The sequence below is a fragment of the Salvelinus namaycush genome, chromosome 14 (assembly GCF_016432855.1).
Source record: "Salvelinus namaycush isolate Seneca chromosome 14, SaNama_1.0, whole genome shotgun sequence".
Taxonomy (NCBI): Eukaryota; Metazoa; Chordata; class Actinopteri; order Salmoniformes; family Salmonidae; genus Salvelinus; species Salvelinus namaycush.
The window spans coordinates 36,819,720-36,845,537 of NC_052320.1; the positions used below are offsets into that span (position 1 = coordinate 36,819,720).

The 25,818-nt window shown below is 41.5% G+C and overlaps 1 protein-coding gene across 4 annotated transcripts; it reads left to right on the forward strand.

Moving 5' to 3' along the window:
- The first annotated feature begins 6,644 nt into the window (after nt 1-6,644).
- Nucleotides 6,645-24,571, forward strand: LOC120059473 (poly(rC)-binding protein 2-like). 4 transcript variants are annotated; one of them, XM_039008550.1, is made up of 13 exons: nt 6,645-6,797; nt 7,733-7,850; nt 16,859-16,882; nt 16,978-17,010; nt 17,245-17,361; nt 17,605-17,736; nt 17,884-18,015; nt 18,254-18,328; nt 19,136-19,195; nt 22,665-22,737; nt 22,848-22,903; nt 23,119-23,288; nt 23,420-24,571. In XM_039008550.1, exons 2-13 carry the CDS (start codon nt 7,782-7,784, stop codon nt 23,454-23,456), a joined length of 978 nt encoding a protein of 325 aa, XP_038864478.1. In that variant the 5' UTR covers nt 6,645-6,797; nt 7,733-7,781; the 3' UTR covers nt 23,457-24,571. The 4 variants fall into 4 exon arrangements, with proteins under 4 accessions (XP_038864478.1, XP_038864480.1, XP_038864479.1 ...); XM_039008552.1 differs by having other exon boundaries at nt 19,136-19,177; XM_039008551.1 differs by having other exon boundaries at nt 17,884-18,012.
- The last annotated feature ends 1,247 nt before the right edge of the window (nt 24,572-25,818 follow it).

Consider the following 25,818-nt stretch of genomic DNA (forward strand, 5'->3'; position numbering starts at 1 on the left):
CAGTTTTCTACTATCACAGCCATTAAACTCTGTAACTGTTTTAAAGTCAACATTGACCTCATGGTGAAATGCCAGAGTGACTTCCTTCTTCTCCGGTAACTGAGTTAGGAAGTACGCTTATATCTTTGTAGTGACTGGGTGTATTGATACACCATACAAAGTGCAATTAATAACTTCACCATGCTCAAAGGGATATTCAATGTCTGCTATTTTAAATTTTACCCATCTAACAATAGGTGCCCTTCTTTGCGAGTCATTGAAAAACCTACCTGGTTTTTGTTTTTGAATCTGTGTTTGAAATTCCCTGATAACAGATAATTGTATGTGTGGGGTACAGAGATGATGTAGTCATTAAAAAATCATGTTTAACACTATTATTGCACACGGAGTCCATGCAACTTATTATGTGACTTGTTAAGCAAATTTTTACGCCTGAATGTATTTAGGCTTGCCATAACAAAGGGGTTAAATACTTACTGACTTAAGACATTTCCGTTTAAATGGTTTTTATTAAATTGTAAACATTTCGAGAAACATAATTCCACTTTGACATTATGGGATATTGTGTGTAGGCCAGTGACAAAAAAAATATATTTAATCAATTTCAAATACAGGCTGTAACACAATAAAATGTGGAAATTTGAGATAAAATCTATTCAATTTTATCTCCAACCCACGTGCACCATAAAAACATACAAAAAGAACAAATGGAACATTGTGAGTGTTGTAGTTTTGGAGACCTGTCGCTGGATGAGAGAAATCGGCATCCCTTGAGAGGGCAACAACGAGACGTATGTTAGGAGAAGTACTATATTGTCACGGCTGTCTTCGTCCTCCTCATCTGACGAGGAGAAGCGAGAAGGATCGGAGGACCAATACGCAGCGTGATAAGTGTTCGTCATTTTAATGGAAAAACTGAACACTACAAAACAACAAAGTGACAACCGTGAAGCTAATGAACAATTGTGCTGACAAAAACACTACACATAGACAGTACCCACAACCCACAATGACAAAACAGGCTACCTAAATATGGTTCCCAATCAGAGACAACGACTAACACCTGCCTCTGATTGAGAACCATATCAGGCCAAACACAGAAACAGACAAACTAGACATACAACATAGAATGCCCACTCAGATCACACCCTGACCAAACAAAACATATAAACATACAAAGCAAACTATGGTCAGGGCGTGACATATATTATCATAAGCAGACATATAATTGGAATACGGAGGAGGAATGGAGGAAAAAATAGAGGCAGAGGAGGTTGAAGAGAGAGAGGAAGGAAGGAGCTTGAGTTGGGTAAAAATGGCGGGTAAAAGGGAAATAGTTTGTCGAAGAAGAATGGTAGAAAGTATAAGCAGAGTAAGCCTTACTCCGCATCGAGGTCTGGAGGAAAAATAGAAGTGAATGAGGGTGAATTATCGGAAGTGGCAGGAATGGTGAAGGCCTCGGAGCCCGAGCCTTGCACTGATGGTCAGGATAAAGATAAGTCTGGGACGCTAGGAGTGACATTTTTGGAGAAAGTGGATCGCTGCCTTTTGGCTGATCCATTTGTGGTTTCAGTGTGGGTGAAAACGGAGTTGGGTGCTGTGGAATCGGTGAAGATACCTGAAGTGGTCTTGTGTGTTTGTGTTTCTGCTGGCCAGAGGGAGCAGGCGCTTCGCGCCTAAAGAATTGGGACAAGAGATGTGACTTATTATGCACTCAAGAAAAGGGCGCCATTGAAAGGAGTGATTACTAGGGTAGCGGTAAATGTGAAAGAAGACCAATTGATGGGAAAGATTCCCTTTGTTTGTGCTGCTCCTAGTTTGGTGTGACGCAGACGTGGCGTGTGATGAATCAGAAGCCTCATTGACTGTTCTTTTGAGTTTAGATGTTGAGTCTCTGCTCCACAATGTTAAGTTAGGATATTTCAGTTATCCAGTAAGATCTTAAGTGCCGAATACATTATGTTGTTACAGGTGTCAAGCTTATGGGCATGTGGCAGCAGTGTGTAGAAGGGAGGTTCTTAGGTCTGAGACGTGTGCATAAGGGCATGAGACAAAGGAATGTGTAGCATTGAAGAAAGAAGCACTATGTGTCCAGTGTGAGGGAAAGGGGGATACCTCGTGTTGAGATTCAGAGTTCAAACCACTTTAAACGTAAAGCTGCAGCTCTACGTCTCTCTGATCGGATATGTTCATTCTTAACCCATCATTTCATACAGTTTGTTCAAAATAGCAGTTCCATCAGGCTGACACGCTTTCTGACCTCACTCAGGGGCGTGACTTGTCAATGTGCAAAGTTTATGTTAAACAATGATCGCTTATAGCTCCTAAAATCATGTCCCTCTCTTAACAAAAACACTTTCATCATTTTTCATATTTCATGCACAACGCATAAGATGGAAACGTTGTACGTGTAGTGGGTATACTTTCCAAGTTACAGTATTTCCTTTATAACATTTTTAATGACATCCCAAAAGAACTAACAAAACGACATTAGTGTAACTTAGATCACCTCTGACCATTCCCCACGTTCTATGTTTGAAATATTGTTCCAGTATTCGCTTTAGAACGTGTTAGAGTTTCGGTGGGAAAGGTCTTCTTGAAAGAAAGGCACATTCCTCCGGTGAACATTGGAGAGGGAGAGCTGAATGTTCTGTCCTTGATTTATAACAGGGCGTGATGTCACGTTCCTGACCTTATTTCCTTTGTTTAGTATGTGTTTAAGTGGTCAGGACGTGAGCTGGGTGGGCATTCTATGTTATGTGTTTCTATGTTGGGTTAATTGTATTTGCCTGATATGGTTCTCAATCAGGGGCAGGTGTTTTACGTTTCCTCTGATTGAGAACCATATTAAGGTAGGCTGTTCTCACTGTTTGTTTGTGGGTGATTGTCTTCCGTGTCAGTTTATGTACCACACGGGACTGTTTCGTTTTGTCTAGTCTGTTCCTGTTCGTGCGTTCTTCGTTTTATGTAAGTTCTCATGTTCAGGTCTGTCTACATCGTTTTGTTGTTTTGTAGTTATTCAAGTTTGCTTCGTGTTCGTCTTGTTTAATAAATCAACATGTATTCATCACCCGCTGCATTTTGGTCCGATCCTTGCTCCTCCTCAGACGAGGAGGAGAACATGCGTTACAGAATCACCCACCAACCAAGGATCAAGCAGCGTGGGAAAAAGCAGCAGCAGCGATCGCAGGATTTCTGGACATGGGAGGAAATACTGGACGGTAAAGGTCCATGGGCACAACCTGGAGAATATCGCCGCCCTCGTGAAGAGCTGGAGGCAGCTAAAGCCGAGAGGCAGCGGTATGAGGAGGCAGCACGGCAGGAGCAAAATCTGGACTACACTACGTGGGAGGAGATCGACAGGTGGGCGATCGACCCAGGGAGAATGCCGGAGTCCGCCTGGGATTCTCTGGCGCAGTGTGAGGAGGGATACCGGTGAATGGAGGCAGCATGACGACGCGGTAGGAAGCCTGTGAGTCAAGCCCAAAAATTTCTTGGGGGGGGGGCTAAAGGGTAGTGTGGCGAAGTCAGGTAGGAGACCTGCGCCAACTTCCCGATCTTACCGTGGAGAGCGAGAGTACGGGCAGACACCGTGTTATGCGATAGAGCGCACGGTGTCTCCTGTACGTGTGCATAGCCCGGTGCGGGTTATTCCACCTCCCCGCACTGGTAGGGCTAGATTGGGCATTGAGCCAGGTGCCATGAAGCCGGCTCAACACGTCTGGTCTCCAGTGCGTCTCCTCGGGCCGGCATACATGGCACCAGCCTTACGCATGGTGTCCCCGGTTCACCAACACAGCCCAGTGCGGGTTATTCCACCTCCCCGCACTGGTCGGGCTACGGGGAGCATACAACCAGGTAAGTTTGGGCAGGCTCGGTGCTCAAGGGAGCCAGTACGCCTGCATGGTCCGGTATATCCGGCGCCACCTCCCCGCCCCAGCCCAGTACCACCAGTGCCTACACCACGCACCAGGCTTCCTGTGGGTCTCCAGAGCCCTGTTCCTCCTCCACGCACTAGCCCTATGGTGCGTGTCTCCAGCCCGGTACCACCAGTTCCGGCACCACGCACCAAGCCTCCTGTGCGTCTCCAGAGTCCTGTGCGTCCTGTTGCTGCTCCCCACACTAGCCTTAAGGTGCGTGTCCTTAGCCCGGTACCTCCACTTCACCCGCTGCATTTTGGTCCGATCCTTGCTCCTCCTCAGACGAGGAGGAGAACATGCGTTACACGTGAGTTGTTAACTCCCACCAGTCCCCCCGTCATTCATTGCAAACCTGATCTGACCCATTTGGATCCTCACAGGACTGTCATGACAGGATCCTGAGAGGATTCGTGTGAGTAGTAGATCTGTATCACAGAGGGATAGGCCAACGAGTGATATATGCTTCAGTTAGATTGGCTTTTTAGTGTTCACAGCAATGGTTATCAACTGTACTGTTGTGATGGAAAGTAAGTCGCAGAAAATAGAGGTTAGGGTGGCAGCTGCAGATAAGTATTTGGATATGAGAGATTTAACATCAGAAGAGTTACAGGGTGTGTTGAGTGGTGGTGTCCCATCCTTTCGGACTGTTGGCTTGAGGTAAGACTGGATGACAACTGCCGATAAACCTCATCGAAGAAGAAGTTGTCCTGGCTTGACGACGTAGAAACAGGTGAACCGTTTTGGAACACTGAGCCATTGACTGCACCAGGTGGCTGTGTTACCAGTTGGTTGCTTTTGACAATAAAATAAAATCAAACCTTATTTGTCACATGCGCCGAATACAACAAGTGTAGACCTTACCGTGAAATGCTTACTTACAAGACCTTAACCAAAAGTACAGTTCAAAAAGAGTTAAGAAAATATTTACCAAATAAACTAAAGTTAAAAAAAAAAAAAAAAAGTAACACAATACCATAACAATATCAAGGCTATATACAGGGGATACTGGTACCGAGTCAGTGTGCGGGGGTACAGGTTAGTTGAGGTAATTTGTACATGTAGGTAGATAATAAACAGCAAGTAGCAGCAGTGTACAAAACAAATGGAGGGGGGGGTCAATGTATTAGTCCGGTGGCCATTTGATTAATTGTTCAGCAGTCTTCTGGCTTGGGGGTAGAAGCTGTTAAGGAGCCTTTTGGTCCTAGACTTGGACTTCCGGTATCGCTTGCCATGCAGTAGCAGAGAAAACAGTATGACTTGGGTGACTGGAGTCTCTGACAATTTTATGGGCTTTCCTCTGACACCGCCTAGTATATAGGTCGTGGATGGCTGGAAGCTTGGCCCCAGTGATGTACTGGTCCGTACGCACTACCCTTTGTAACGCCTTACTGTCATATACCAAGCCGTTACCATACCAGGCGGTGATGCAACCAGTCTGGATGCTCTTGATGGTGTAGACAATAAAAGGCCACTCTAAAATGTTCCATTTTGTCATACAACACAATGCCACAGATGTCTCAAGTTTTAAGGGGGCGTGCAATTGGCATGCTGACTGCAGGAATAACTCATTCTGATTAGCTGGACCTGGCTCCCCGGTGGGTGAGGCACTCCTGCCCAGTCATGTGAAAACTAAAGATTAGGGCCCAATGAATTTGTTTAAATTGACTGATTTCCCCATATGAACTGTAACTCAGTAAAATCTTTGAAATTGTAGCATGTTGCGTTTATATTTTTGTTCAGTATAATTTGAGTGTGCCGGATTTACATTTACTATGTTACGTCTAGTCGATGAAACCAGGCTGGGTAATCTGGTAAGGGGTAATGATGATTGAAACATTTTCTGGATGTAAATTTTGCCAGGGCATCAGGGTTTCAAACCAACCTCTTCTGTTCCTCGGATAACAACAATGCACCACACCCAAAAGTGAGAAAATAACTATTGTTCAACTCTGCAGCAATTGAAAATAAGGTTGCATGATGATACATAAGAGTTGATTTTATAAGCATTTGTAAGTACATTTATAAATGGTTAATAACTGGAAGTAAATATTGGGTTACTATTTGGCAAACACTGACCAGTTATTGCAATATATAACTGTTTATTCCTGGTTTATAAGGCATTTACAAATGATCAAATAACCGTTAATAACGTAATTATAACCTTTTATAAACCCTTTACAAATGAAACCTCATTGTAAAGTGTTACCAGGAAACCTTTGTGTATTTTTGTCCAACACCATTCTGAATAACAGCTTTTTCCCAGACATACTCTGCTATTTTTCCAGTAATGAGCTAACTGTGCATGGCCATCTGGTGAAATTACTCTCACATCAGTGGCTTTGCGACATAAGGCCACAAACCTATATTATATTCCCTGATCTCGTTTAACACAAATGTAAGACCCTTCTTTACTGTTAATTCACAATAAAAGAATAAGATACCAAAAAATGCAAGAAAAGTAAAAAATATATTTCTTTGCTAAATGTGTTTCTTGTTGTTCATATGGCCGTCATATAGTCACTCAGCACAGCCAAAATATATATTTAATATTTTCTAAAATGGCTTGTAAAAATCTATCTATTTATCAGCACCAATGTGTGGGACTGTGCCCATTACCTCAGTGTGTTTGCCAACTGAGAAATATTATGACGAGGCCAAGGTTTTTAGTGGGCGGGGTTAAAATCGTGGGGGAGGATCGGGTTAAAGGTGAAAGTTGAACGATTTTCATTTTGTTGTCTTTTGTGCTAAGCAGGAGAGTGGAGCCCGATCAAGCAGCAGCGTCTCTTCCCTCTTCCCCGAATCCTTTTAAAATTCCCTCCCGAACCTTTCCCCTTCTACCCTACCCTCCCCCTAAACACACCTCACGGGACTGTTCAGGTAAGACTGCCCTAACTACTGAATTTTCTTTGGATTGTGAAGGACAGAGCTAACTGCGCCTGAATGATTCAGGACCTAGGCCGCAGCATTCAAAATAGCGGATTATCGTCACATGCTAGGCTAGCTTGCTAGCACTGCGCTCATTCTGATTTGATTAACTACGTTAGCTGCTACTATCCGTTTCTAGCTCGCTATTGAGCAGTTTGCACAATATTGATGAAGCTATCCACATTCTACCAAGACTGAGTAGGTACCGTTTTTCATTCATTGGTTCATCAACTTTAGGTTTTTAAACTTTAGGTAACTAACGTTAGCCAATGTCACTAGGGTTACTAGCTAGCAATGCTTCTAGCAGGCAAGCTAACGTTAGCTAACTAATTATCATACTACATACAGGCAACTGGAACTAACTTTGTTAAATCGGTGTTATGTATTTAAATGGTGTAATAAATGTAGCTAACTATTAGCTACGTCTGGTTTCCTCGCTGCATAATTAGCGACACTATATCTGAATCAATACACTGCAATATGAGCAGAGTTAGTGAGCCTTGGGTGTAATGAATCAATTTCAGCAATGGGATTCACTTATTCGATGAACTTAGTCTTAGGACGCTTTTAAGGAAACAATGCCCTGGTCAGCATTCTCATTAGCTAGTTTCACTGTTTTTAGCAGAACCAATATAAGTAAATTAGCTAAATCCTGTAAAATGTACTTATTATGACTGAAATGTGGTTGTCTCACCTAGCTATTGTAAGATGAATGGACTAACTGCAAGTTGCTCTGGAATCTGTTAAATGGTAAATTACTACATGTAAAAATGTAAGTCAGTAGTAGTGGTTGGTTTCTTGCTTGAATAGATTTTTTTCATCAATTGTTTGCCGTCTGTAACTTAACACTTCTGTTTTTTTTGTCTCTGCTCCCTCTTGTCTTGAAGACCAAATACTACTACTTGGCGAATATAGACTTCAGACACTACAACAACTATGGACACCGGTGTGATTGAAGGAGGGCTCAATGTCACCCTAACCATTAGACTCCTTATGCACGGAAAGGTGAGTGTGCACAGGAGATGGACGATAAGAGTTATGACCATTACACCGTGGTTGTTCCATTCACACACCTCATTCATTACTGTGTAGTTAGCATAAACATAGCATCGTCATGGACCAGGCTTCCCTAAAACAGGGAGCCTGTGGAAGTTCCATTGCAAAAATTGTCTGGCCGGGACCCGGTGTATCAGACTCCTCGCAACACGTCAAACTAATGAAATGCCATGCTTGGGTGGAGCTCCAAAGATGCGCACCAGATTAGTACCGTAGGAGCAACAGTACGTGAGGACTAAAAATATAAACAAGACAAGCACTGGTCACGAAACATTTTAGAACATTTGCAGCACGCTGGTTTTCACAGAATTTCTCTGTTATTTCGAGATGAGCTAAAGCTCCAACCAGAGCGGAGAAATGGTCTACAATCGCCATATCAGTATATTTACTATGGACTTTTCTGAAGTGATATATGGCTGTAAAGGCTAGCATGAGGGACAAGAAGAAGCTGGCCACAATGGGGTTAGTTTTGAGAAACGTCAGCTAACCGTGTAAGCTAGCGAGTTAAATTCCTCTTAAGATTATGAAGCCAACTACATTTGAATAAAAACGGCATATTATTGAACTAGAAGGTTAGTTGTGTTAGCAGAGTCGCCACCTTATCCAGGGTCAGTGATACATCAACTGTACATGGTTGCTCCATCTAAGGGAACAACTGCAATCACGATGGTGTTCTCCGTTTAGCTCTATGACCCCTACAAGTGTCAGAGGACTCGTCTGATGTCGGTATCGTTGATGTTAGAGGTCGACCGATTATGGTTTTTCAACGCCGATACCGATTATTGGAGGACCAAAAAAAGAGGATACTGATTAATCGGCAGATTTTTATTTATATATATATAAATATTATATATATTTGTAATAATGACAATTGCAACAATACTGAATGAACACTTAATTTTAACTTAATATAATACATCAATAAAATCAATTTAGTCAAATAAATATTGAAACATGTTCAATTTGGTTTAAATAATGCAAAAACAAAGTGTTGGAGAAGAAAGTAAAAGTGCAATATGTGCCATGTAAAAATGCTAACGTTTAAGTTCCTTGCTCAGAACATATGAAAGCTGGTGGTTCCTTTTAACATGAGTCTTCAATATTCCCAGGTAATAAGTTTTAGGTTGTAGTTATTATAGGACTATTTCGCTCTATACCATTTGTATTTCATATTCACTACTGGATGTTCTAATAGGTACTTTAGTATTGCCAGCCTAATCTCGGGAGTTGATAAGCTTGAAGTCATAAACAGAGCAATGCTTGAAGCACAGCGAAGAGCTGCTGGCAAATGCAGGAAAGTGCTGTTTGAATGAATGCTTACGAGCCTGCTGCTGCCTACCACCACTCAGTCAGACTGCTCTATCAAATCATAGACTTAATTATAATATAATAACACACAGAAATACGAGCCTTAAGTCATTAATAGGGCCAAATCCGGAAACTATCATTTAGAAAACAAAACGTTTATTCTTTCAGTGAAATACGGAACCGTTCTGTATTTTATCTAACGGGTGGCATCCCTAAGTCTAAATATTGCTGTTACATTGCACAACCTTCAATGTTATGTCATAATTATGTACAATTCTGGCAAATTAATTACGGTCTTTGTTAGGAAGAAATGGTCTTCACACAGTTCGCAACGAGCCAGGCGGCCCAAACTGCTGCATATACCCTGACTCTGTTTGCACAGAACGCAAGAGAAGTGAAACAATTTCCCTAGTTAAAAGAAATTCATGTTAGCAGGCAATATTAACTATGCAGGTTTAAAAACATATACTTGTGTATTGATTTTAAGAAAGGCTTTGATGTTTATGGTTAGGTACACATTGGTGCAGCGACAGTGCTTTTTTCACGAATGTGCTTGTTAAATCACCCGTTTGGCGAAGTAGGCTGTGATTCGATGATAAATTAACAGGCACGGCATCGATTATATGCAACGCAGGACAAGCTACATAAACTAGTAATATCATCAACCATGTGTAGTTAACTAGTGATTTATGTTAAGATTTATTGTTTTTTATAAGATACATTTAATGCTAGCTAGCACCTTACCTTGGCTCCTTGATGCACTCGCATAACAGGTAGTCAGCCTGCCACGCAGTCTCCTCATGGAGTGCAATGTAATCGGCCATGATCGGTGTCCAAAAATGCTGATTACCGATTGTTACGAAAACTTGAAATCGGCCCTAGATAATCGGCCATTCCGATTAATCGGGTGACCTCTGGGTGATGGGCCAACTTCTGTTTGTTGCGTTCTAACCGTTTGGGCTACAAACTAATGACCTGACTGTGGAAAGGCAGATTCTCACAAACGCGATGGTGTTCTCCAAGTCACAGGACTTGTCTGAAGGTAACCAGTACCAGCAAAAAAAAAAATGGAAGTATGAAGGTCGTTTTGTGCCTACTCAAAAGGGGGTTAAATACGTTTTTTTTTTTTTATCTATCCTGAACTTTCTTATATCTCCCAGATATATGACAGACACACTTCAAAACCTTGTTTCTTATGATTTATTTTGACTGTCTTTTCTGCCATTTATGAATGTGTTATTCAATGCATTTCTCTGGGCTATAAATTTGGCCTTTACTACTATAGCCCAGAGAAATGCATTAACGTGTGTGTGTGTGTGTGTATATATATATATATATATATATATATATACACATACACACACACACACACACACACACACAGTACCAGTCAAAAGTTTGGACACCTACCCGTTCAAGGGTTTTTATTTGTACTATTTTCCACATTGTAGAATAATAGTGAAGACAGCAAAACTATGGAATCATGTAGTAATGAAAAAGAGTGTTAAACAAATCAAAATATATTTTATATTTGAGACTCTTCAAAGTAGCCACCCTTTGCCTTGATGACAGCTTTGCACACTCTTGGCATTCTCTCAACCAGCTTCACCTGGAATGCTTTTCCAACAGTCTTGAAGGAGTTCCCACATATCTGAGCCCTTGTTGGCTGCTTTTCCTTTACTCTGCGGTCCAGCTCATCCCAAACCATCTCAATTGGGTTGAGTTCGGGCCAGATCATCTGATGCAGCACTCATCACTCTCCTCCTTGGTCAAATAACTCTTACACAGCCTGGAGGTGTCCTGTTGAAAAGCAAATGATAGTCCCACTAAGCGTAAACCAGGTGGGATGGCGTATCACTTCAGAATGCTGTGGTAGCTATGCTGGTTAAGTGTGTCTTGAATTCAAAATAAATCACCAACAGTGTCACCAGCAAAGCACCATCACACCTCCTCCTCCATGCTTCACGGTGGGAACCCGTGAAGCGGATATCATCCATTCACCTACTCTGCGTCTCAAAGACACGGCAGTTGTATTAAAACATCTCAAATTTTGACTCATCAGACCAAAGGATAGATTTCCACCGGTCTAATGTCCATTGCTCGTGTTTCTTAGCCCAAGCAAGTCTCTTCTTCTTATTGGTGTCCTTTAGTAGTGGTTTATTTGCAGCAATTTGGCCATAAAGGCCTGATTCACGCAGTCTCCTCTGAACAGTTGATGTGTCTGTTACCTGAACTCTGTGAAGCATTTATTTGGGCTGCAATTTCTGAGGTGCAGTTAACTCAAATTAACTTATCCTCTGCAGCAGTGGTAACTCTGGGTCTTCCTTTCCTGTGGCGGTCCTCATGAGAGCCAGTTTCATCATAGCGCTTGATGGTTTTTGCGACTGCACTTGAAGAAACTTTCAAAGTTCTTGAGATTTTCCCCATTGACTGACCTTCATGTCTTAAAAAATGGACTGTTTCACTTTGCTTATTTGAGCTGTTCTTGCCATAATATGGACTTGGTCTTTTACCATATAGGGCTATCTTCTGTATACCACCCCTACCATGTCACAACACAACTGATTGGATCTAACACATTAAGAAGGAAATTCCACAAATTAACTTTTAACAAGCCAGACCTGTTAATTGAAATGTATTCCAGGTGACTACCTCCATGAAGCTGGTTGAGAGAATGCCTTGATGACAGCTTTGCACACTCTTGGCAAAGTCTGGCTATTTTGAAGAATCTCAAATATAAAATATATATTTTGTTTTGTTTAACGCTTTTTAGTTACTAGGTTTTTCCATATGTGCTATTTCATAGTTTTGCTGTCTTCATTATTATTCTACAATGTAGGAAATAGTAAAACTAAAAACCCTTGAATGAGTAGGTGTGTCAACTTTTGACTGTGTGTGTGATGCACCGATATTACATTTTTAGCCGATACCCAATCTTTTCCTTGCCAAAAAATCCGATACCGAGATTGAAAAAAAATTGCGGCCTTTTAAGCATTCTAGTACAGTTAAATAGGTAACACACACACGGACGCAGCAGTCTAAGGCACTGCATCTCTTTGAAAGAGGCGTCACTACAGTCCCTGGTTTGAATCCAGGCTCTATCACATCCGGCCGTGATTCGGAGTCCCATGGGGCGGCGCTCAATTGGCCCAGCGTCGTCCGGGCCATCATTGTAAATAAGAATTTGTTCTTAACTGACTTGCCTAGTTAAAAAAAGGTTACATACACCACACTGAACAAAAAGTTTGTTCGGTGGCATTTACGTATGTCCCCATTACCAGTAAAACATAATCAAAACCTATTTCTATCAGTTTCTTGCTGTGCTGTTTCGTTGTTCAGTCGTTTCATTCTCAGCCAGGATTTCTATGGGACGCCATTTGGGTCTTTGCGTGTCTTGAATATGACTGCACGCTACATAATTTAAGGCGTTCATAAAAAATGTACGTAGTTATTACACTATCACTCGTATTTCATATGTCACAACGATTCATCGATACGTATGCTATGATGCTGGTAAAGTTGTCTCGCGCACCTACAGTGCTGGTCATTTTAAAAAAGCTAGCTAGCTCATGGATGCAAACAATGTTCTTCCCCAAAAACATAGCAAAACGACAATCTGTTTCAGTAGCTATCGTTAGCTAGCTAATTATATAGCTAGGTGTCATCTAAAATAACCCTAATTTATAAGACAGTTATTCTTTGATTAATGGTGGTTGGAAGCTAGCCACAATAAGGATTAGCCACAATAGTGGACTTTGCGGTTAGCCTTCAAAATAAAAGTATGTCATTGACAGTGATGCAAATGAATACAAATAGTGGAATTATGCCATAGTTTAGTAGATCATGCTAAACGCGGTTGGAATGTTATATAAAATCAACAAAAGACAATAATTTGTTGAAATCACACTGGATGTATTATACTTTTGAATTGCATTGGGGCCATACTTATTTCACTGTACAGCCTTACCTGTGGATCAATGACATAGGGTATGAGTCTACTCAGTGACACCCAGAGAACATTGGCATCGTAGCTCTTATTGCTGGACTCTGAAACAGCTGTGACTTGAGCCACATTCATTGTCAACCTAAGTGTATTGAACACTATTCCCGAGAAAAAACAATACTACGTGGATGTTTTGGAGTCTGATAACTCGTAAGGAGGACGTTGGGGGGGGGGGGAATATATTGGGTATTGTGTAGACTGTCATCCCATTTCATTGATTCTCAATCCTTAGATAAAGCTGTACAGTGCAATATGAATGTCAATACACACAATAGGCTGACTGGGGAGGTGATTTCACACAGTCACAGTCCTGCGATAAGAGCTACAACGCTAATACTTGCGTAAACTCTTCACAGTTGTGTTCTGTGGGTGTCACCGAGTAGACTGATACCCCATTTCATTGCTTCACATTCCAACCTTGTTTAACATGATCTAACCAATTGTAACCTTCTGCATATCTTTCAAATAGGTACTTTTATTTTAAAGGCCAACCGCAAATTCCACCATTGTGCCTAATCCTTATTGTGGCTAGCTTCCCAACACATAACCCGGTCAGGTCGAGCCTCACTAACCAGATGAAGCTAGCTGGCTGTTTATAACGTTAGCTTTGGGCAACAGGGTTAAGTAGCTGGTTAGGTATTTATTTTCATGAACTGAAGTTCAATTTCAATAAGCAAACAACAAGTGGCTACCTAGCTAATACTTACTCACAATGATTCCTAAATCATTGCTAAGAATGGTGAAAATGGCTGCCGTTTCTACTGGTTATTGTTTTCAGGCTGGTTGTATTGGTGCTAGCTAGGTACCAAGCTAAAGCTAGTTAGCTACCCCATAAGTTGTGGTAGAACAAATAATGCTTTATTACCAACACAGTATTGTAAACACATCGTTCGTGGCCAGTGGTTGCTTGTTTGCAGACTTTTTTTGTACAGCATTGACAGTGCAACTGATAGTGGTGGTGGCGCTTGGCTTGCACGTGCAAATTCAGAACACACAACATTCTATAATATAACTGTTATTTCAGGACCCTGTCTTTCAACGATAATTCGTAAAAATGCGTTTATCGTCGAAGGAATGAGCGTTACACCAAGGCCTGTACTCAGGAGCGGGTCTGAGGTGGAGGGTCCGTCATGGTCTGGGGCGGTGTGTCACAGCATCATCGGACTGAGCTTGTTGTCATTGCAGGCAATCTCAACGCTGGGCGTTACAGGGAAGACATCCTCCTCCCTCATGTGGTACCCTTCCTGCAGGCTCATCCTGACATGACACTCCAGCATGACAATGCTACCAGCTATACTGCTCGTTCTGTGCATGATTTCCTGCAAGACAGGGATGTCAGTGTTTTGCCATGGTCAGCGAAGAGCTCGGATTTCAATCCTATTGAGCATGTCTGGGACCTGTTGGATCGGAGGGTGAGGGCTAGGGCCATTCCCCCCCAGAAATATCTGGTAACTTGCAGGTGCTTTGATGGAAGAGGGGGGTAAAATCTCACTGCAAGAACTGGCAAATCTGGTGGCCACACCAGTTACTGACTTTTGATTTTGACCCCCCCCCCCTTTGTTCAGGGACACATTATTCAATTTCTGTTAGTCACATGTCTGGAACTTGTTAAGGTTATGTCACAGTTGTTGAATCTTATGTTCATACAAATATTTACACATGTTAAGTTTGCCCTACGCAGTTGGCAGTGAGAGGACGTTTCTTGTTTTGCTGAGTTAATGTCGTGACGCTAATAGCGGTGACGCTATTACTGTATAACTCCGGTAGGGCAACATCTGAACAATAGCGCACTTGGTAACGTTAGTGTGTACCGGTGCTCGACCAGTCGCGAAAGCCAACACCACCCACGACAGAGAACGGTTGATTGTCAAGGGCAAAGAATCCCATTATCTTGGCGTTATTAATGGATTTCGCCTTTGAGTTGTCTCGCTTTAATGTTCTTACTCTTTCAAATGACTGCTCGACTTGTTGACTATTCGATCCACACAGCAGACATTGTGGGCTAGGTTAGGAATGCTGCGTTGCACATGTAGCGCAACATTTTACGTGGCGTCATTACGTCATGTGCCTACGTTATATAGGTATGCATGTCAGCTTTGACATCGGTTTTTCACATCGGCGTCAAACTAGACATCGGGCCGATACCAATGTTGGCATTTTTAGCTAATATCGGCTGATTCCGATATATCGTGCATCCCTAATAAATATATATATTTTTTTACCTTTTCATTTGAGAATGTAACATGGATGCATTACAGACAGAACCCCTTCCCCTCTTTATTGGGATTATGACTAAAGCCTAATTTCAGGTGAACAAAAAAAACTCCATACCAGTGGTGGCCGTGCTTGCTCCACTGATCCTGGGTGAGCAGACATCTATTCCATCCCAGCAATAGCACAATTGATTATCACATAATTAGATTTGATAAGTTGAGTCAGGCGTGTTATTGCTGGGCTGTGCCCTGTACACCCAACCGAAAACATGACAAAGAAACGGGCTTCATTCTACTCAAATTAGAAAACACTGAATATTATGTTGCTATTATCTCTTTGTCCTCAAAGGTTTCCCCCCTAGGGACTGGAACGTGAGAATCTTTTCATAATGTCTCCACAAAATGACCTGCCATATCCAGTAGCCTACAATCTCCCTTTACTGACAGCTGGAGCTGTAATTTCACCCTCTTCTATGTCTTTTATCTACAAATGCATTTGGAGACGGTTAGCTAGCTGATGACATTTAATTCACTTAGCTAAACACTAAAGTTAGCAAGCTAGCAGCTCAGTTGAGTTAGCCTTCAAAGTGGCCTACTGTAGCCAGCTAGCTTAGCTAATAATACGTGGTAAAACATTTATATATATATTTTTTTTTACATTTATTTGCTTATTGAATACGTTCAGCCGCAATGTGCGGAATGGCGGAAAAAGTCTGTCACCAGAGCACAATCCACTTGAAATTTCAATAAATATAAATCGCAGACAGTCGGCCACACTTGATAACTTGAAAACGAGCACTAGCGTAGGCAACAACTACCCGGGCGGAAAACAGTGGCACACATCACCCCTTCTACGGGCGTGTGGGGGGAGGGTTCTTTTTATTTCTATTTTTAACCTTTTATTTAACTACGCAAGTTGGTTAAGAACAAATTCTTATTTACAATGACGGCCAAACCGGGCTGGGCTAATTGTGCGCCACCCTATGGGAGTCCCAATCATGGCCGGTTGTGATACAGCCTGGAATCGAACCAGGGTCTAGTGACACCTCTAGCACTAAGATGCAGTGCCTTAGACCCGCTGCGCCACTCGGGAGCTTCTTGAAATGTAACGTCCAATCAAAATCTTCAAAAACATCAAATGTTTGCAATAAATTCTCTAGACCTCCAACGGCGGCACGACGACAACGTGATTTTGGCGGTATGGCAACGCGAGACTAAAATAAACCTAATCTTTTTCTACAGCCACTGTCTTGAGTCGGTCACCCGGGACTAGCATAAACCTTACATTGCACACTACATGGATAACTTGCATATAATACAAAATACTTCTACATGGGGTTCTTTCAATCTTGAGTAAAGCTTTTGTAAAGTGAATATATATAATAAAAGATGGATTACTGATTTTAATGTGTTATTGCTTTTCTTGTCTGCAGGAAGTTGGAAGCATTATTGGCAAGGTGAGTGTGCCTTCCTGATGTTTCTCACAGTGTTCGGCTTTGCACTTTTCATTCATGGCCGTGACTGTTGTTTAAACATTGTGCTTTCTGTGCAGAAAGGAGAGTCTGTGAAGAAGATGAGAGAGGAGGTGAGTTGTCCGTCATTGCATGGATTGACGTATTGAAAGGAGTTTGAGAGAAGTGGCCAATTCTAGACATTTTCTACTGATTCTGATGACTCGTGCTTCAGGGTTGACATATTGCAATGTTACAACCAAATTCAGGCCAGCGCTGAATGTGTAAATGCAATTAAATATATTGTCTTAATATTTTAGCGTTGTAATAAGCAAACGCATGAATAACATGTCATGTCCACGTGACAGAGTGGCGCTCGTATCAACATCTCTGAGGGGAACTGCCCAGAGAGGATCATCACCCTGGCAGGCCCCACCACCGCCATCTTTAAAGCCTTTTCCATGATCATCGAGAAGCTGGAGGAGGTTTGACTCTTAACTACAGATTTCAAATTAGCCATAGAACATTTCAGTCAGGCTGGAAACCTATTACTAAGAAATTGAAATATTTGTCACGCACCCATGAACAATACACCATTTTAGAGTAAGATATGTAGCAATTCAGATTTTGCATAGTAAAGATCATGAAAAAAAAATCTTTAAGTCCTAGCCTTTGGACTGAAGCCATCCTCAGCAGTGTATCTTGTTTTTCCGTCCGATTCCCTACAGGACATCAGCAGCTCGATGACTAACAGCACGGCCACCAGCAAACCGCCAGTCACCCTGCGCATCGTTGTGCCTGCCAGCCAATGTGGCTCCCTCATCGGCAAGGGCGGCTGCAAGATCAAAGAGATCAGAGAGGTACGTACAGTACACCCACACTAGTGTGTTATTATGCTAATTAGAAATGATCACCCGCGGTCTCTAGATTAACTGTGCCACCAGATATTCTAAAGAGAACTCTGAACACTTAATGTTGACCCTCCCTCCTACCTTTTCTCTCTCCAGTCGACAGGAGCTCAGGTACAGGTGGCAGGGGACATGCTGCCTAACTCCACGGAGCGTGCCATCACCATTGCAGGGACCCCCCAGTCCATCATCGAGTGTGTCAAGCAGATCTGCGTCGTCATGCTCGAGGTAGTAGTATGGGAACCATTGCGCACTACCCCCTTTTTGTCTCGTCTTTTTTCTATTTCATCAGAGATGTTGCCTAGCTTCCAGTTTTTTTTTTATTTTTTATTTTTTTATATATATATATATATTTTTTTATATATATATATATATGTATCATTGTCCTACATTTTGAAGTGTCTTCAAAATAACTACCGCTTATGCACATTTTCCAGTTCCTAATGGTTGATTTTGTTTCTCTCCTCAGTCTCCGCCTAAGGGTGTAACCATCCCTTACAGGCCCAAACCCTCAGGCTCTCCTGTCATATTTGCGGGAGGTCAGGTAAATAAACCAACCTCATTCATCTGTAATTAATCAACTAATTAGTCTGTAATTCATATATCAGTTTTCTAATTAAGTGTCCTTTTTTTTAAAATGATAGCATTGTCAGTTGTTTAAGGGAAGTTGAATAACACTGTATTTTTAAGTCTGTTTCTACATTTCAGTAGTGTGGTCTGCGCTGTGCAGATGTCAGCACCATTGCCAAATGGCCTCCAGAGTTTCTATGTTAAGGGAGAGAAATCCCCTCCAGTAGTTGTAGAGTAGCTGAGCTGTCAGATGGGTTGAATACTAGCTGGAGGGTGCATATTTTTTATTTAACCTTTATTTAACTAGGTCAAGTCAGTTAAGAACAAATTCTTATTTACAATGACGGCCTAGGAACCGTGTGTTAACTGCCTTGTTCAGGGGCAGAACGACAGTCTTTTACCTTGTCAGCTCGTGGATTCGATCTAGCAACCTTTCGGTTACTGGCCCCAACGCTCTAACCACTAGGCTATATGCGTCACCCATATGTCCATATCCTTGTTGTCTGAATTACCCCATAGCGTTCTCATTCCAGACATCCAAGGACATGGTTGCATTTACAGTAGCCCAATTCTGATCTTTTTTCCCACGAATTGGTCTTTAGACCAATCACATCAGATCTTTGTCAGAGCCGATCTGATTGGTCAAAAGAACAATTAGTGCGATCATAATTGGGCTGCCTGTCTAAACGCAGCCATGGGTCTCCAGGATACTACAGCATGTGAGTGTGCTTTTTGTGCCCATTTCCCATGCACCCTCCTAAGTGCTTTTCTCTCGTTGCAGGCATACGCTGTCCAAGGCCAGCACGCCATTCCACAGCCTGACGTAAGTGAAGGTCATTCTGTAAGTGAGCCCATATATCTACACATCAACCCTCCTGGGTAGTCATGGCACCCACTCTCTATTACATTCTGTACCTTCTTTTTTCCCCCCAACCACTCTATTTCCATATTACGTTTCAATCAGTAAATGCACTGCAGTGATGCATCGCTAAGGCCTGCTGGTACTTTACATTTTTTGTTTGTTGCCATGTGTATCGTTTAATTTCTTTGCAGCCTTGATTATGTTTGGGAGAAATTCTGAAATTAGGCTTTATCAAATTTGTTTGATGCTAGCCTTAAAATAAAGTGGTGATCCTAGCTGACCTAAAACAGAATTTTTACTAGGATTAAATGTCAGGAATTGTGAAACTGAGTTTAAATGTATTTGGCTAAGGTGTATGTAAACTTCTGACTTCAACTGTATATAGCCATACCATTAGGGATGCACATAAAAATTCTGTCCAACACCGATAAATTATTCGTGGCTCAGATTTAACACTGAAATATATGGACAAAATACTGGCTATGAAATCATACTATACTGATATATTTCTTTAGGCAATTATCAACCGATACGAAGGCTGAAATACTGTGCCGCCCTACCTCACAGCAACAGTAATAAAAAAATGTGTACACCTCAACACAAAACAATAGATTGATTGACAGTTAACCAGCATGGCTACCACAGAATTCTGCAGCGATATGCCATCCAATCTGGTTTGCGCTTGGGACTATCATTTGTTTTTCAACAGGACAGTGACCCAACACACCTCCAGGCTGTGTAAGGACTATTTGACCAAGAAGTGATTTTAGTGCTGCATCAGATGGCCTGGCCTCCACAATCAGCCGACCTCAACCCAATTTGAGATGGTTTGGGATGAGTTGGACCGCAGAGTGAAGGAAAAGCAGCCAACAAGTGCTCAGCATATGTGGGAACTTCTTCAAAACTGTTTGAAAAGCATTCCTCATGAAGCTGGTTGAGAGAATGCCAAGTGTGCAGTTGTCATCAAGGCAAAGACTGGCCACTGAAGAATTTCAAATATAAAAGATATTTTGATTTTAACACTTTTTTTCATTACATGATTCCATGTGTTATTTCATAGTTTTGATGTCTTTGCTATTATTCTAAAATGTAGAAAATTGTAAAAAATAAAGGTAAACCTTTGAATGAGTTTGGAAATGGCCCTTAGCCGTGGTATATTGGCCATATACCTCAAACCCCTGAGGTGCCTTATTGCTATTATAAACTGGTTACCAACATAATTTAAAGCAGTAAAAATGTATATTTTGTCATACCCATGGGATACGTCTGATATGGCTGTCAGCCAATCAGCATTCCGGGCTCGAACCACCCAGTTTATAAATATTTATATATCACACACACAAATATATGGACACCCCTTCAAATATGTGGATTCTGCTAGTTCAGCCATACCCGTTGCTGACAGGTGTATAAAATCGAGCACACAGCCATTCAATCGCCATAGACCAACATTGGCAGTAGTATGGCCTTACTGAAGAGCTCAGTGACTTTCAACCCTGGCACCGTCATAGGATGCCACCTGTTAAGCTCTCCGCCATTGGACCCTGGAGCAGTGAAAACACATTTTTTTTTATAGTCCCGTACCCCTTCAAAACATTCAACCTCCAGCTGCGTACCCCCTCTAGCACCAGGGTCAGCGCACTCAAAATGTTTTTTGCCATCGTTGTAAGCCTGCCCCCCCCCCAACCACACACACAACGATACACTTATTAAACATAAGAATGAGTGAGTTTGTCACTTTCCACGATCCGTGTTGTGACAAAGAGCTCTATAGGACCAGGGCACAAATAATAATAATCAATACATTTTGCTCTTTTTTTTTAGCCATCTTACATATAAAACCTTATTTGTTCATCAAAAATTGTGAATAACTCATTGGTTAATGAGGTGTGCTTGAAAAGATGCACATAACTCTGCAATGTTGGGTTGTATTGGAGAGGGTCTCAGTCTTAAATCAGTTTCCACACAGTCTGTGCCTGTATTTAGTTTTCATGCTAGTGAGGGCCGAGAATCCACTCTCACATAGGTACATGCGCAATAATTAACATCCAACGGTTAATGTGATTGGATGTTAATTATTTGGGGCCTTGCTTTAACAAAGTTAACCATTTTCACTGTAGTGTCCAAAACGTCTTTCAAGCGGTCAGGCATTCCCTTGGCAGCAAGAGCCTCTCGGTTGTTGCTGCAGAGTATCTAAGTGGCGTCGGGAGCAACTGCTTGCACACGCGTTTCCACTATGTCTCCCTGTCAAGGCTTTTGCGCCATCAGTACAGATAGTAACACATCTTGACCACCAAAGTCCATTTGATGTCACAAAGCTGTCCAGTACTTAAATATCCTCTCCTGTTGTCCTGGTTTCCAGAAGAGGATGACTTCCATAATTGACCCCCCCATAAACGTAATGGACATATACCACGAGCTGTGCCAGGCCTGCCACTTATGTTGACTCATTCAGCTGTAACGCATATAATTCCCTGGCTTGTATGCGAAGCAGAAATTGTTTCAAAAACATCTCCTGACATGTCACTGATGCGTCGTGAAACAGTGTTGTTTGATGAGGGCATTGTCTGTATAGTTTTTGACCTTTCCCCCAGCATTGTCCCAGCCATATCCGCGGCAGCAGGAAGAATCAAGTCCTCCACAATAGTATGGGCTTGCCTGTTCTAGCCACTCGGTAGCTCACCATATAAGATGCTTCTAGCCACTTCTTATTAATGGTATCTGTTGCTTTTATAAGTCTTCATACTCGAAGGTCATCTTTATTCTTGATCAAAAAACTCCTGTGACTTATTTTTGAAGTTGGCATGTTTTGTTTCTAAATGTCTGCGCAAGAGTGAAGGTTTCCCGCGAGAGAGTAACAGTTAATGTGATTGGGTGTTAATTATTTGACTAGGCTACCTGTATTTGACATTGGGTTGTTATTTCGCTGAACACTAGATGGCTTTATTTTATTTTTGGCAATGAAACCAGGCTACTCGGGCGAGAACAAAACCTCACCCAAATGTGTTGGAACTAAGGGGCCTAGCCCAAACCATGAAAAACCGCACCAGACCATTATTCCTCCGCCACCAAACTTTACAGTTGGCACTATGCATAGGGGCAGGCAGTGTTCTCCTGGCATTCGCCAAACCCAGATTCGTCCGTTGGATTGCCAGATCGTGAAGCGTGATTCCTCACTCAAGTTAGGGAACCACTTATCTAGTGGAAAGCCTTCCCGGAAGAGTGGAGGCTGTTATAGCAACAAAGGGGGGACCAACTCTATATTAATGCCCATGAGTTTGGAATAAGATGTTTGACTAGCAGGTGTCCACATACTTTTGGTCATGTAGTGTGTATGTGTGTTAATGCAGAACATAACCCTGTGTATCTCCTGGCTTATAGTTCCTGTCTTTCTCCTTTCATCAACCCTTCTCTCTCTTCCTCTCCATGTATCCATCTCTCTCCACAGCTTACTAAACTCCACCAGCTCGCCATGCAGCAGAGCCCTTTCCCCATCGCTCCCAACAACCAGGGTTTCCAGGGTAGGTCAACAGAGGAAGAGTAGAGACGGGAATCATTTTATTTATTTCTATGTTGCACTGTGTGCAACATTTTGTCTTTGTAGGCACTGACTTGTGTTTTCTCTCTTTAGCTGGGATGGATGCTTCTGCACAAACTGGTTCCCATGAGCTGACCATTCCAAACGATGTAAGTGTCCCCCGTCCACTCTGGAATTCTCTTCCTTACTTGTTCTCGATACTTCAGCCCAAGATTCATGTAAATCATTCATTAATTTGTTTAGTGTTCGTTGTTGCGTACTTGTCTTATCTGGGTTTTTAGTCTAAAATCCATTTCACTCCTGAGAAGAGTGGTTGAAATGTCTTGTATTCTGAAACTTTCTCTCTTGCCTTCCTTGGCCTCAGTTGATTGGCTGCATCATTGGCCGTCAGGGGGCTAAGATCAATGAGATCCGCCAGATGTCCGGGGCTCAGATCAAGATTGCCAACCCAGTGGAGGGCTCTTCTGACAGGCAGGTGACCATCACCGGCTCCCCTGCCAGCATTAGCCTGGCTGAGTACCTGATCAACGCCAGGTGAGGGACAACACGCTGGAACTACTGATATGCCAAGTCATGGTTCAGAATAAGAGGACTAATATGACTAGGAAATCAAAGTGGCTTGCATTTAAGGCTAGTTTTTGAATCTGTTTTTTATGTTGCTGTAGGCTGTCATCTGAAGCTACTGGACTGGCAGCCAACTGACATAGAGGATCTTCATCAGCACCTGACGTAACCCCCCCTACTTTTTACCGAGAGGTCCCTCACTAAAGTTAATGCAAAAACCAATCCTTTGGTTAAACACCTACCTACTCAGCTGTAATTACATCAAGGTATTTTATTTATTTATTATGTTAAATTCCCTTTGCATATAGTTTTTTAAAGATATTTTTTTGGTGTATTTATGTTTTGACCTTAATAGCCGGGGAAGAAACAATTAGGAAAAATCTGAAAAGGAATATGTTTTTTTTATGTCAGATTTTTCTTAGTAAATGTAAAAAAAAATGAAGAAAAAAAAGACCCAATAATAACAAGCTGTTGTGGACTGTTCCTTCCCTGTATTTGATGATTTGTATTTATTGTTTATTTAATACACACCAGTCCTCCTGTTAGAATTCACTGATATTTACCATTCTTTAAAGCTGAACTTCCTAAATGAGGCATTGTGGGTAATGGGTATACGTGGGGTGTAAATGATGTACTCTTAAGATGTAACGAAAGACAAGATCAGGAATTAATTGAAACGTCTCTGAAGTGGGACTATGAGGAGTGTTTTTAACTGAATTCTGTCACCTCTTTTATTTGCTGTATAATTATTTTGTCATTCCTGTTTTCATCCGTTTAAATGTTTTCCTTATTCAGGACATTTGAGTGTTGTTATTGTGTACTGGATTCTGATAGGGTGGGTGGGGCATGGTAACCCGGAGACAACGGGCCAGAGGGATGAATTTCTTTTCTCTGAAATTATTAAGATGGAAGATAAACATTGATAACGTTGGAATATTTGTTTTGAATAGAGAAAATATTTTTTTTAACTGCAGGGGTGGGAGGGTGCTGCAAGGGGCAAAACAATTATTGTGTGTCTTTATATGATAAGACTTGAGATATTCATTTAAAATAACTAGAAGGAAGATTCTAAAATTAACACTAGGTTCCTGCTATCTCCTTTGCCTGGATCAGATTTTATTTTTTATTATTCTTTGCGGGATGAAGAAACTCACGTTTTTGTGCACGTTTTCAAACTATTGTAAATTTGGGTGCAAACTGAATTGTTGAAGAACTTCAATACATAAATAAAAAGATGTGAAATGCTAAAACTACCCCTGGATGTAAGCTATCATTTTTCCTGGGGTAAAAATATGAGGAACTTTCCTACTACTGATGTAGAAATCAAATGTGATTAAAACAACTGCCTGAGCCCACTGAATGAAATGGAACAAAGCAGTTTGTACTGCACATTTCAGTTTGGTTTCCTTTTTCAACTGGATTTGACTTTGTCATACAGGGGCCTCACCTAAGTTCGATAAGAAGTTTACATGTTCACAATATAACACACCCGTCACACCTCAGAAGATTTACCAATACAGTATTTATTTTCTTGCTCATATTTTGATATAATTCCTATGTTACAGTACAATGCTGTATAAAAACAAAACCTCTTGAAATTCAAAGGATACTTACTATTCCACTACTACCACCAGAGAGCAGTAGTCTATCTTTGTTCTGGCTAGTTTCTCTGTGATCTTTTAAAGGGTTGTGTATTCAAAACTCTCTGGTAGGAGAGTTAAGATAAAAGTATGACTTTAACATTACCCGCTGAGGGACCCATCCATGAAAGTTCAAAACATTTTACTGAGCTGTTCATTCACCTTTTGATATAACCTTTTTAAGTGCCAACTTCAATTCATTAACAAAAATTCTTCTGGAAATGAATACTTTCAGGGTAAAAAAGTGTAAACCTTCTCACAAAATATAAAACGGACACATCCAAAACTTAATATAAACGTGTAGTCATGCATTTGTTAATTGGGCTGCATACTGCTTTTATTTATTTTTTTATACATCAGTTCTTATCTTACATTTAAAATATATTATTTTTGTAATGTGATATGTGAATATCTACATTATTCATTTGCATGGGAGAAATGAGTGAATTGGACATTAGGCTCCTCCAAGAGCTGTGATGGTAAAGTACCAGTTGGCAAGGGGACAGTGTGTGCGCTGCATGTCTGTTTATCAGTGTGCAAGTTTTTTTTTGCTGAACTGGAGCCGTGTCTAAAGGTACCTGTATTAACACTTGATCTAAACTCTATAAAATGAAATCTAAACAAGTCATATCACAAGCTGTCCTAACAACTGCTGTCAGTTTATAACAAATCATCTGTGTTATCTTATGAAGATATAACTAACAAACCCATATTGCTGCACGAGACACTGGTAGTTAACTTGTCATAGCCTGAGCTCAGTTGATGTGACCACTCATCACATTCAGTGAAGTCCTGCTTTAGATACTGGCGTAGGTAGGCTCTGTGATGGTTGTTTACTGTAAGGTAGCTGTAGTTCTATA

What these genes read in the sequence shown, in the direction of transcription:
- LOC120059473 (XM_039008550.1), top strand. Translation starts at nt 7,782, where the DNA reads ATGGACACCGGTGTGATTGAAGGAGGGCTCAATGTCACCCTAACCATT. An exon ending in GCGTCGTCATGCTCGAGGTA is followed by an intron (nt 18,016 to 18,253) that starts GTAGTATGGGAA and finishes TTCTCTCCTCAG; the next exon opens with TCTCCGCCTAAGGGTGTAAC. An exon ending in AGCTGACCATTCCAAACGAT is followed by an intron (nt 22,904 to 23,118) that starts GTAAGTGTCCCC and finishes CCTTGGCCTCAG; the next exon opens with TTGATTGGCTGCATCATTGG.